The sequence below is a fragment of the Emydura macquarii genome, unplaced genomic scaffold (assembly GCF_026122565.2).
Source record: "Emydura macquarii macquarii isolate MOO-44397 ecotype Brisbane River unplaced genomic scaffold, CSIRO-AGI_Emac_v2 contig_1253, whole genome shotgun sequence".
Lineage (NCBI taxonomy): Eukaryota > Metazoa > Chordata > Testudines > Chelidae > Emydura > Emydura macquarii.
Window position 1 is genome coordinate 95,339,287 of NW_027131390.1, and position 14,133 is coordinate 95,353,419.

General features: G+C 40.8%; 1 protein-coding gene across 1 annotated transcript in view; it reads right to left on the reverse strand.

Annotated features, from left to right (window-relative positions):
- MGAT5 (alpha-1,6-mannosylglycoprotein 6-beta-N-acetylglucosaminyltransferase) overlaps positions 1 to 14,133 on the reverse strand; it is a 217,047-nt gene that overhangs the window by 56,830 nt on the left and 146,084 nt on the right. Inside the window, exons 10-11 of the mRNA XM_067549543.1 lie at positions 13,802 to 13,935; positions 4,751 to 4,884 (exon numbers count right to left, since the gene is read on the reverse strand). Coding sequence (XP_067405644.1) covers positions 4,751 to 4,884; positions 13,802 to 13,935 — 268 coding nt within the window. The remainder of the gene's footprint in view (positions 1 to 4,750; positions 4,885 to 13,801; positions 13,936 to 14,133) is intronic.

Sequence of the window (14,133 nt, forward strand, 5' to 3'; positions counted from 1 at the left end):
CATCATTTGTTTTTGTTGATCATCATGAGGCTTTGACAACTTTGGTCACTAACCAGAAGGGTATCCTGGATTTAAGGCATAATCTCAGGAGGTTTTAGAGATCTTCATAGATGTGCAAGTTTAGATGATTATCATTACATGCAGTCATATTCTTGTATTATTGCTACTTCTCTTTGGAGGGATGGTGGTAAGATATACACGAGGACAGGAAGCCAGACTGAGAGACTCCAGGATAATAGGGATTGTAACATTGTCTTTTCTCTGACATCACATGATATCAAAAAGGGAATCAGATATGTAATCCCCCATCTGTAAGTGACAGTTATTAGGCTCCACATCAGCTCTAGAAATCACTTTTGTTTATCAGGACAGGAGACAGACCAAGCCCAACTTGATCTTCAGGGGACGTATACTAATATATTCCTCGATGGGTGATTGCGCCATTTCCTCTTAGGAAGTCTCCTCCCAGTCATCACACGTGTCAAACTCTTCTTGAAGAAGCAAAGGTGCCAGTGCTGATGGTGCTGCTCATATCTGTGTCAAATGAAACACGAGTGCCCTTGAATCCAGCATAGTACAGGCCTGAGATGAGGCCTATATTGGGAAAGCTATTGCAGCCAATAAAGCAGCCTCCCCACTGATGGAAGAACATCATTCAGCATTATCATTGATCCTGAACAAGTTGTGGAAACACTAAGCAAAGCCCTTCTTGACTCTGGAGCATTAACAATTGGAAGGGGCCCTGCAAAAGGTGTTTCCAGGCAAACAGAGCTTTTGGCAAGGGAAGCAGGGTATGCTCTTCGGAACAAATTGGAGGAGCTTGCACGGTCACTCCCAAGGGGATCCTGTGTTTCTCAAGGATGTACTGGACCAGTGAGGATCACTGCTGCAGAAAATCAAGCTGCCAAACCACAGCCAAAAGCTTTGATGAAGAATCCCCAATTATGAGTAGGGAAAAGATCCATGCTATCAGAGGTGTGCATAATGGCAAGGTGTCCAAGGAAATCTGGAAGCTTGACTCTGACTATGTCCATAAACAGCCGACTGTAAGTGTACTGTGATGCTTCCTGGGGGTACACAGAGTTGTAAGGCACTTTGCTACCACCTGTCCTCAGCATGAGGATGCCTTGTATGTGCCTGCTGCGTGTCAGTTCCTCAGGACCACCAACATCTGACAACACAAGCATTACCTTTTAGGCCTCTGCAGGCCCTGCTTTCTCTGCACAGGTTAACGATAGGCACACTCCAACCCCCAAGCACTCTGAATGTTCCCCTGGAGTGTCCAGCTTCTGTTTCACTGGACACTTTCAGAATATTCCTCAAGGAACAGTACCCACCAGCTTACCAGTTACTCAGGATCATCACTCTACTCAGCACACAGCACTTAGAAATGTTTATAGCAAAAATAAGTTTATGTCACAAAGAACAGAGATTCAAGGAGAAGCAAGTAGAATTAATGGTAATAAATGGTTACATATAAAACAAAATCATAACATGCTTTCTAGCACTAATCTTAACTAACTAGGCTTGCTATGTCACATAGAGCAGAAGCTCACCCCAAATCCTTCCAGCATATTACAGCCAGGCTTGGGTATGATCTTCTGTTCACGAGACAAGTCATGCTGTCTTTTTGCCTCCTCAGTGGAAAGATCCCCTGTGGCTTTTTACAATCCCAAGATATATCAAAACCATCTTTTGATCTTAATTCATAAACAGGACACCCTTTGCTGATTGTTCTTTCTTGTGGCCACCCTCTATTGTTAACCTTGCTATTTCAGCTTCTGGCTCCGCATTCAGATACGCTTATCTTGAGACACACACAATCCACAATACACACTAGACCAGGCAGAGAGAGAAGAGTCTCCTATTGTCTGCCTGAACAGAATCTGTCCAATGCCAATCACCTCTTGGTGACATGCTTTTCATTTCAAGGCTTTAAGATAATTTCCAGTATAAATATATAACTTCTTAAATATTACCCATACGTACATTTTGCAATGACTAAGATGACTGCTGTGTTACTGGTTGTTGGTAGAAACCTCATATCCCATCTTTTGGCACACTATTATGTAGACATCAGACCCAGGAGATTCCTAGGAACGCATATGCACTCCTTATGCCCTCTGCCAATTAACATTAAGGGGTTCCTGGGCCACAGGCACAAAGAGTTTTTGGTACCAACAAAGATTGTGGTGCCAGAGCAGTCTGTTTTAATAAAGCCTGCAGTGCCCAATGGGAGGATGAGCCCCATTAAGTGTTTGGCTTGGGCAGGGGCGTACTGAGGAGGGAGGTAGGGAGGGGTTGGGGAGGGGCGCCGGCCAGACCCTCCTTGGAGGAGCCGCCCCACACTCTGTCGCCAGCAGCCAGGGCGTCCTCCCGGCTCCTCCGCCCCTGCACTGGGCACCAGAAGGGAGCTGCGGGGACCAGAGCCTGTCAGCCAGCCCACCTCCCCCTGCTGCCGGGCAGCCTCCGTTGCCCCCACAGTGGGGGGAGAGTGGGATATGGGCCTGCAGACACCTTCCCCCAGGGTGCTGCTGACGGAGGGGGGAGAGGGAAGCGCCAATCTAAGTATGGCCCCCAAGCACTGGAGACCCATGGTACGCCATTGGCCTTGGGGCATCTGCTCCCAGGCCTGACACTGAGGGTGATATTGAGGCTGGGGCAGTAAGATGAGTCTCAGGTCTCTTTACAGAGGATGCAAAAAGGACTTTGAAACTCCTGAAGAGTCCTAAGATGGCCTGGTAAAAGCCTGTGGATATGAAAAGTAGTTTGTTTCAGTCTCAGGCTTGGTCTACACTTACCCTGGCGATTCAGCGGCAGTCGACGGGAGTTATGCAAACTACGCAGAAAACTTGTGCAACTCCCATCGACTGCTGTGCTTCTCTTCTGCACGCCAACTTCACTTCACTGCACTGTGCCGATGGGAACCACGTTCCTGTCAATGCAGTCCTACACCACTTGCGGGGGTGGATTAATAGCGTTGACTTCTGGATCGACTGAGCGGGTCTTCACTGACCGCTCAGTCGATCCAGATAAGTCGATCTGACGGCGGCAACTTTGCCGCCGTCAGTGTAGACATAGCCTCAGTGGTGGTAGCAGCAAAGAGATTAGGGTGTGTGTGTTCCTTTATGTAAATGGAAAGGATGATATCATCCTAACATGAGCATGATACGGGGTCCCCAGTAATTATACTATTCCACAGCTCGCTACTAGAGGCATTAGGTCCTGTAAATGCTGATGTGTGGTGGCTGCCATTGTGACCAAGACACCAGAGATTGACCTGGAACCTCTGGAGATAAAAGCCTGAGCTATCACAGTGCCAGCTAAAGAGACAAGGCTCTGCAGTTGGAGGCTGTAACAATTTATATTCTCTGTGGATTGGGCACAGAGGAAGACTTTTAACACACAAACACCAGTGGGTTATGTACTACTTCTGCTCATAGGAAGCTCCTCCTGTGTGTCTGAGGCCAACAGCAGTTTGAATTCCAGACAAGCTCCCACTTACATGATGGCTGACAGCTTGGCCAACATAGTGGGAATTGAACTGGGAAAATCTAAACCTAAGAGCATGAGCTACTACATCTTAATATGAAGAACCAAAACTCTGGAGCTAGGAACTGTAGCAGAATCATACGCTCTGTAGATTGGCATACTTTGGGACCTGTGACATTCTCAGCAGTGGTTACAAATGCACACAGGCAACTCTAAAAGAAGAATTAAAATATTCCTTTTGTGAAGCAGAGCTCATTGTCAATGACAATATAAACATTAATGTTTCTTTGTCCAGATATGATAGTTGTACAACATCAAGGTCAAAAAAGCACAAAGCTGATTTTTCCAAGGGAGTATGAGAAGGGATATTTCCGAAGTTTTAAAGTGAGAGCCTGAAGGTTCCACATAACAGGATGTTCTGATATGAGGTTATCAAATGCAGGAAAAATTTTCTTTCTGCAGCCCGCAAGAGAATAAGTCACTGAAAGAGAGTTGTTTATGACATACAGTCCAGGTTTACTAAGCCTCTGCACCACTTCAAATCCCTTCAATGTCTCTTAACATTTACTGTGTCTCCCTCAAATCAGTCTGGTAATAGCACTTCTTCTGCTCATTGTAAGTTCTTCTTGAGTGTCTGAAGCCAACAGCAGTTTGAATCCCAGACAAGTTCCCACTTATATGATGGCTGACAGCTTGACCAACATAGTGGGAACTGAATTGGGAACATCTAAACCTAATCTAAATCTACTACATCTTAAGCTAAAGAGCCAAGGTGCTGTAGCTAGGAGCTGAAGCAGACTCAGCCTCTGTAGATCAACACACAGACTAATTTTGTCACCAGTAAATAAAACAAAACAAGCATCCTATTCACTTGGCTATATAAAAAACTCCTTTATCCAAGCAAGGGAAATGCTATGCAACACTCAAAATTCCATTGTGTCTCACCATCCTTCATCAGCGCACACAAGCACATACACTACCGAAAGCTCTAGCATTTTTACAGCCAAAGTGAAGTAGACAGGTATTGTTCAAAGATTTTCAGACCCACTCCTCCATCTGGCTAGACAGATGCCCCTTTTATTATAAGGTCCCCAAAACGTTCAGTAGATAATTTTTTTGAAGTTACTGCTTATTTTCAGACAAAGGACTTATTAGAAATTCACATGGCAGCTTACTGTAAGTCTTGAGTTTTGGGTCTTTTTCCCTTGATCAAAATGAATTTCACGAAGATGTAAAGAAAAAAAAAATTGCAACTCACCTTCCAGAAGTTATCTACTTTGCCATAAACAAGTGACTGATTCTGCCTTTTGATGTCATTAATGTGTTTAATGTCACTGGAATTAAGATGCTGCTCCACCACAAATCCAAGGAAGCTGTTGTCTGGAGTGTGAGCTGCAAGAAGGAAAGGAGAGATGTTTATTACATGAAGTAATAAGGCACTGGGTTTTTAAATGTGTGGTTATAGTCAGAAAGTGACTTACATGGACATGTCTCCTCACTTAGCAAATCTGCTCCCTGCATGTATATTCAGAGATATATTTGCTTACTTTATTGACAAGATTAATTCTTATTATTTTAAGTCCTACAGAACCAATACAACAACAGAAGTAAGTCATTCTTTTCTTACTCATTCATCACCAGCAATAAAAATTCTGAAGCTGGAACTTGACTAACAGTACTTTTTATGATGTGTAGCTTTACGTTCCAATTGAAAGATGATGGTGTGTAAGCCAGAAGTAACTCAGTTTGACTTTCAGAATCCCATTGCAATTTGCAGAGCTGGCAATTAGAAAAACACTATCTTTACACTTGTGAAATGAGCTGTAAGACATTGAGGAACAATACACATGAAAGTCCAGGGTGGCTTAATTATTACTATAATCACTTGTTAGAGTTTAATTGTACTTAGCAGTTCAAATTTGCATACTGGTTCACCTCCCAAAGTGGAAAAGTAGGCAACATCAAGCATGGTACAACTTACTTTAATATGGTGTCTCCATTTTAATTATTTTCATGTAAAATCACAAAAGTATACACAGAGGAGAGATGTAAGAGGTTAATATGAATTTTACCATTTGGTTCACATAATCGTTATAAATAGTGGGTGAAAGCCTGGTCCCACTGAAATCAATTGGGTTTTTTCATTAACTTCACTGTAGTTAGGATTTCACCCTCTGTTGTTATAAAATAAATTTATTTATTGGCGCATTATGTTCTAAAAGGACACATTGCATGAAACTTTTCTATGTTATCTTGGAGTCTCTACAAGTCTTTTGTTATGAGCAACATCCAATAACGCTAGCCATTTAGGTGCATTTAGAGATGCTATAGGTGCCCCATAGGGGAAGAATTTTTTCTCCCTCACTAACGATGTGTTCAACTAGAAAGGGATTAACATATTAAGAAGAGGAGGTGCTCAACCTGTGCAGTAACTGTGGTTCTTTGAGACATGCCCCCTCTGGGTGCTCCATTTGAGAGGTACGTACGCCCCACACATCTCTGATTGGAAATTTTCATTAGCAGTGTCCATTCAGCCCATGGAGGCACCCTAGTCATCCCTTTTGCCCTGCACCAACGCTATACTGAGCTGCACATAGATGAATCACTCTCAGTTCCTTCTCCATTGTCAAGTGTCTCAACAAACTCCAAAGCAAGGGGGAAATAAGATGAGTAGTGGTGCCCCCACACGGACATGCATCTCAAAGAACCACAGTTACTGCACAGGATGAGTATGGGTGCTCCACTTCAGGTGTCTACCAAGCAGTACCCCCAAAAGGAGGAGGGAGCTTCGGAATCTAGTCCATGATTGAGGAAAGAACTGTGTCACTAACTGCCCCATGTCATCTAGAGGCATTGATTAGGACAGCGTCTGGAGAAGCTATGTATGGAGGAATATGCAGTGGTTCTGCAGATCTCAGATACAGGGAAATTTTTAAGGAGGGTCACAGATATAGACTGAGACCTCATAGCATGAGCTGACACACCAGGAGGAAGTGGAATACTGGCAGGACCATAACAAGCAATAATACATCAGGAGATCCATTTTGACAATCTCTGGGTAGAGACAGCCAATCCTTTAAATCTGTCTGCAAACGAAACGAAGAGTCTTGGAGAATTCCTGAATGATTTAGTCCCATCCAATTAGAAAGCCAGCACTCTCTGGACATCTAGAGTGTGGAGATCAGTCTTCAAAATGGAACTATGTGGTTTCGTAAAGAAAACTGGTAGATGAATAGTCTGAATCAGGTGAAACTCAGATGATACTTTAGGAAAGAATCTGGGATGTGGCTTTAAGGAAATCTTGTCGTTGTAAAATATTGTGAAAGGAGGGTCTGGCACTAAGGCCCCAATTTCACCCACTCTTCAGGTGGATGTAATAGCTACTAAGCGCCTTCCCTGGAACAGAACAGGTAGCATTTTTTTTGTTTGAAGCTGTGGCATAAAGGTCCACTTCTGGGAATCCCTAAATCTGAAATATGTTGGTAAGAATCAGAGTCCAACTCCCACTCATAGTCCTGGGGGAAAAGACCTGCAGAGAGCATCAGCTGTGATGAAATTCTTATGCAATGCCTTATACATCAGTTTCATGGCTTTATTGCTTTGATGCAGAGGGAAGGGGATCTCGTCCCCACCTGCATGCAGGACACACAGACTGGCCTTTGATGAAAGGCAGAAAATGAAGGCAGGCATTTCTAACCACTCTGAGCTCCAACAGGTTGACGTGGAGGGTGGTTTCTTGGGTGACCAACTGCCCTGTACCATATGAGCATTGAGGTGCATCCTCATCCCAATAAAGATGTCTGTCATTACAGTGACCATTGGCACCAGTTGTAAGAAGGAACTCCGGCAACTACTTTGTGATGATCCTTCCACCAATCTAAGGCGTTTCACTTGTCGGGGAACTGATACCCATTTGTCTAAACTGTGTCTGCTTGGTTTGTAAGCTATTCTGAGTCATCCCTAGGGATAGCAAAGGCATAATCTTGCATGATTTGTCACAAAAGTGCAAGCTACAATGTGACCTAGAAGCTGAAGACATTTTGTGACTGAGGTATTGTTTACCCCATTCATTCACTGCATCAACCATCAAAGAGTTGGGTGAAGAGTGGGATAATCAGAACTCAGAATCCTGAGACGGATGCAGAATAGCTCAGGTAGTGTATAGATTTCTGTGTTTGGAGTGTATTTAGTTGATAACTGATGAGAACTACAGAAATCAAATATGATTATGGGGCTTCACTAGTTTATTCCTGAAAATTAGAACACTAATTGACACCATAGAAAAGATAAGTCAGTCTCTCTCTCTCTCTTTCTCTCTCTCTCTCTCTCTCTCACACACACACACACACACACACACACACACACTACATTTTTATGTCACTAGTCAATCTCTCACAATTTCAGTAAAATGGATGGTATATACAGATTCACAAGTAAAATGCAAGAATTTCAAATAAAAGATCTAGGAGAAAAATAGTTTGTATAAAATATTTACATAATACATAAATTGCTTTCTGAGTAGGAAAAAATAGTCAATCAGTTGTATATATAGTTGTTTTATAATTGTCAAAGTAGACACATGCACTTATTGCCAGGATCAGAGATTTCCAGTCTCAACGCACTAATGCAGGAAATACCGATGGGACCCAGAAGCACAAGGCTACAAGAAAGATTTCTAGGAAAACAATTTAATACATATTAAACAGACACTGAAATCCTCTCAGTTATTATATTCTCTATTTAGGACTTATGTGCCTTGAATAAGCTACATAAAATCAAATTATAATTACCCTTTTCACAAAAAAGTGTTTCATCTCCAGTCAGACAGAGGACTTCTAGACCAGAGAAACTGACAGTGGTATTTAACAATAAATGGTGCATAATGAATAATATTGATCAAGGGCACCTTTTCCATCTTCTCGTATTTTAGCATATGCATGCAAAAGAATGAGAAGGCAATACAAATGTAAAAGAAAAACAATTTTTGTTGTTTAAATTCTGAGTATATTATCAATTCACTTCTTCAGATCACAGACACAAAGAGCTTAATAGGATTTATAAGCAAGATTACGTATTTTTAAAAGCACTAACATTGCTAGTTTGCATAACTGTACTTAGACAGAAACACATAAAAAGGGAAATAGAACCTCATGCTTCTCGATAAGTCAGCGGACTGGCAATGAAATGAACAACATTTTGTTAATAGGTTACTATTTGAATTTGGCCCATCTTAGTAATTATATTTGCTTTATGTGAAAAGTTGTGTTCCAGTCCAGATCCAAATAGCTTTTTCTAAAATTGACTACATTAAGAAATTATATCAACTTTTGCCTGCCTGATTCCTGCTTGCTTGATTTTTAGCCAGTAATAATTTTCTTGCCCCTCAGAACCAAAACTCTCAAAGTAAAGCTGAGTTACTATCATACTGTAAAATCTTTACTGAAAAATATTTTAAGGTCACAACCCGATAAAAGACTGTGCTACCTTTGGGTGAGTGAGAGGCCAAGAAAGTTGGCTCTTTCCCATCCAATTTAGCAACACATCAAATCCTTGAGAGGTCTATAGTACTGCAATTGCACATGCTTCAGAATGAGTTTAGTTGACTTACATCTTTACCATCTCTGTTGTGACAAAATGCCAAGTACTGAAGAGGCAGAATAACCTCCATATGTAGGATTTTAAAAACTGGATAGATACTATCTGTTAAACTCCAACAGTATATGCATATGTACACTTTTTTAAATACAGTTTATGAAGTTGCTTGTTCTGCACAGGAGTATGTAATAATAGTAGGAGTAAATCCTATTATATATGCAGCACTTTAAGAACTATTAAACCTCACAAAACCTCTGAATATGGATAACTATTACCCACATTTAATAAGGGGGAAACTAAGAGGGGGTAAAAAAGAAAATAAAGAGAATCAGATCCATAGCTGAAATTATTAATCAGGATTTGCAAAACCTAGCACCCGGCTCAGACCACTGGATGCACATGCATTAATTAATAAAAACAATGTTTGCTTCTTTGCTGCATTAAAAACAATTTTTTCCCTTTAAATAAAGAGAATTTAGCATGCATGAAACGGAGGTGATAAGTACAATCTAGAGTTGGTGGTCAGGATTGCCCTGGCAACTATTATCTCCGTGCACCGTCATTCTGAGCTGCTGTCTTGTGCAGGGCCTCACACAGAAAGTTATGTACCAACTGTATTAAATAATGCATGGCAAATGAGCCCTGGCTTTAAAATTCATTTTCTGTTTGGAACATGAACCAAGAATATGAAATTAGGTCATCAGAAGTGAAAGGCACATTTGCTCAACCGCCCACCATCTCACAAACACTGCCTAGCAGTGTCCAGTTACAACTCATTATCATGCTTTCATAGTTACATCTTCTAGTCACAATTTGTTACCATATTTTTTGTTACTTGCCACTAAACAATTGTGAATGCAGATACTTAATTTGCTGAACAGCTTTCCCTGTACTTCTCTAGGACTGTATGCATAGTGCATGATGATGATAAACTAAGTATGTCTCTTAGAATTTTACAGAGCAGTTAAATTCAACAGCATGGTAGACAGCAAGTAGCCTCAAATATAGTCAACAATGAAAAAGCAGATAAGATGTTCTTTTACAGAATCTGCAACAATGAGGAACTCCCATTAATGCAGGGCCACAAACAGAAGCTTCAAAACATTCTAAATAAATTGGGTTTGGTTTAATTTCCACCACCAGCACTTGCACAGTAGATAAGCCTTGCCCTCGTGGAGCTTGACAGCATTATGTTGGTAACCTTCTCACAACATTCCTGAACTATTTCTCAGATACACTGGGCATAAACCAGATCTCTCTCAATACTGGACAAACACGTAATTCTTCTTTTCACGCCTCATTATTTATTAGAGTTACTGTATGAAAAATAAAATCCCACTCTTTTGTCTCTGTTCCATTGACCCCTTTAGTGTTGCCAGAGCACAGATATCCTTTGGCAGAAGTTCTACTTAAAGAACAAAATGTCAACACACACCTCTACCATATAAGGTGAAAAAAGCCCAAACTCCGAAAGTGACTTGGCTGCCAAGTTTGAACACTGAATACTATGCCTGCTCTCACCAGGCCCCTACCTAGCTAGCATCATCTGCTTTTGGGGTTGCACTGGGCAGTGGTATATGGATTGGATCCCAGAAGCAACTATGCATAACTACAAGGAAGTCCTTTTCCAGGCCTCTCCTGCTCTTAGACTGCCTGTACAAGTGACTCTTCTCCACCTTCTGCTGGAGATAACTGAAGTCTGAGCAACTGTTCAACCCAAATCATGCAGGGGTGAAACTGGAAGACTTCATAATCTTTCTCTATCATTTGACAGAGTGACTATAACCCAAACAGCTGACCTGATATAAAAGACCGAGAGAACAAAGGTATTTCCAATCTGTCAAGCATTATTTACCATCCATTAAACCAAACAAAGTATGGATATAAAACATAAAAAGTACAAAATTTTCAAGAAGAATTTTGAATGCCCAACCCAACACATTAAATTGGCCTGGTTTTCAAAGCTGTATGCCCAGCACTTTTTGAAGCTGTCTTCCCATCACCTCCTTTAAGAAATCTTAAATTGGACACTCCAGATCACTTTTAAGCGTATGTGGCTAAGATTTTCAAAAGTGCACTTCATGAATTATGAGGGAAAAGACAACTCAGTGGATAAAGTAAGTTTGTGAAAGAAAGTTGTTTGCCTGAAGCTGGGAATGGGCGACAGGATGGATCACTTGATGATTACTGTTCTGTTCATTGCCTCTGTAGCACCTGGCATTGGCCACTGTTGGAAGACAGGATACTGGGCTAGATGGATCATTGGTCTGACCCAGTGTGACCATTACTGTATTCTTAACAAGATGATATCTTACACTGTCTCCTTGATTTTTACTGACACAAAGTGGCGACCTTTCAACCTTTCCCTATTCTGTCAAGGAGGAGATCTGTGTCTCCGTCAATGTCTATTTGGCTGCAGTTCCAATGCACTGAACCATGTATAAATAAAGCAGGAAAAATTGGACACTTTTCTAGCAGTCATTGTTGAAGTAGAGTAATATTAGAGCACACCTTGCCATTACTGAAAAGATGCACTGTGATTGTATAAAGGAAAAAAAGACCAAATGTGTACTGTGTTTCAGACTATCAGAAATCTGTGTATTCATAACAAATGCAGGTGACGTGTGTGTGTCTGAAACAGGTATATTAAAGGAGGTATCGTGATAGATCTGTGTAGGGTTATTATTGTGTAGTTATCCAACATGACTAATGTTTGGGATTTATCAGGGTGTTTTTTTGACAGCATTGGGTGGGATTCATTAATCAATTTGTTACGGCCAAAGGGAAATAATATAGAAGGGACCATTATAATCATTTAGTCTAACCTCCTGCACAATGCAGGCCACAGAACTTCACCCATCCTGTACTATAATAGATCCCTAACCTAAGACTGAGCTATTGAAGTCCTCAAATAATGATTTAAGGACTTCAAAGTACAGAGAATCCACCAGCAAGTGACCCGTGCCCCATGCTGCAGAGGAAGACGAAAAACCCTCCAGGCCTATGCCAATCTGCCCTGGGGGAAAATTCCCTCCCAGCCCCAAATACGGTGATCAGTTAAACCCTGAGCATGTGGGCAAGACTCACCAGCCAGACACCAAGAAAGAATTCTCTGCAGTAACTTAGAACCAACCCCATCTAACGTCCCATCACAGGCCATTGGGCATATTTACTGCTAGTAGTTAAAGGTCAATTGCCAAACTAGACTGTCCCATCATACCATACCTTCCATAAACTTATCAAGCTCAGTCTTGAAGCCAGCTAGGTTTCTTGCCCCAACTGCTCCCCTTGGAAGGCTGTTCCAGAACTTCACTCGCCAGATGGTTAGAAACCTTTGTCTAATTTCAAGTCTAAACTTCCTGGTGGCCAGTTTATATCCATTTGTTCTTGTGTCCATATTGGTGCTGAACTTAAATAATTCCTTTCCCTCCCTGGTATTTAACCCTGTGATGTATTTATAGAGAGCAATCATCTCTCCCCTCAGCTTCCTTTTGGTTAGGATAAACAAGACAAACTCGGAGTCTCCTTTCATAAGGCAGGTTTTCCATTCCTCGGCTCACCCTAGTAGCCCTTCTCTGCACCTGTTCTAGTTTGAATTCATTTTTCTTAAACGTGGAAGACCAGAACTGCACACACATATAGGATAGGCATCTATCTGGTGTCTTTATAAGAAAAAATGACTTTCTCCCAAAATATGCTTGCCTTGTTTTTGCTGCTGTGCCTGTTGAAATGGCATAGGAGGTGTTAGTTAGCTTGCTAAAAAAAAATCACATCAGTAAGTTACACTGCAGAGACAGGTATAAAACCTACAAGTCCTGGCTCCCATTCTCTTGATCTAAATACACTATATTCACTCCAACAATTTGATTAGCGGACACTGATTTTTAGACATACACATCAGGCACTGCATGAGCTGTCTAAATATTTCAGAGCCACTGAATAGCTTTACTTTTTTTTATAATAGTCAAGAATTGCAACTTTCAGTTACGTTGTTCTCAAGTACATGTTCTAATTTTCAACAGCAATGTAGGTTGTTGGCTTGAAATAATCTGAATCAATCCACCTCAGTTTAAATGCTCATAGCAGGAAAACAAACAGGGTGCAAACCTTAAAACTATCTACAAGAAAAATTATAGATGCGAAAATTATGTTGAATGGAGATTGAGAGTTTATGATACTGAATGAAAAGCAACAAGGAAAGCATTGTGTACTCTGCTCAATTATAGACAAGACTTATGAAAAAAGGCAGAAATATAACAGCACAGCCTGAAGAATTCTGATTTAAAATGAACAAATACAACTGTAATTTAGTGTACCAAATGCAATCGCTCTGCAGATACTTAAAAAAAATCACTTTGCAGAAGGATTTGAGAAATTGAAGCTAACAAAAGAGAACTCCAGAAATGCTTACAGTTAGAAGCTCAATCACTATATGTTCAAAAGCTAACTTTAGAATAAACCTCCTTATCAATATTTATATCCAGTTAATACTGTTCTTACTAATGTTTACATCCAGTTAATGTTCTTTTGTGCATTTGTGCAGAGAGTACTGCAGCTTTGCAAACTCAAAAACAGACTTATGAGCACCTGCTCCTCTGTGTTTTCTTAGATTATGACCTAGCTTTTGAAACTGCAAAGATTCTCCTTAATGGGAACATTCACTTTTTAATTCTAGCTCTAGAAATAAATTATATAGGAAAACAAGGATACTTACGGAACATTGTATAAAACTGCTGTGGATTAAGGTTCCATTTCCCCCATGGCGTTTTGTGGCCTTTAGACTGGGCATAATGAGCATGATTAAACTCAGGTTCAGTCCCAAACGAATCCAGTACTCGTAACATACACCTGAATGAAAATCAAGTAATTAAAACCATTCACTTTCTTCTTTGACTAAGCTTTTTCTTGTAAATTTAAGAACATCCTTCCCCCAGAACAAACCTTAATCATTTCTAAGTTGTGAAATCACAAAAATGTTTTTTACTGTTCATTTTAATTTACGATTTCATTGTCAACAACCATAGATGCAACCAAACAAGCTATAAG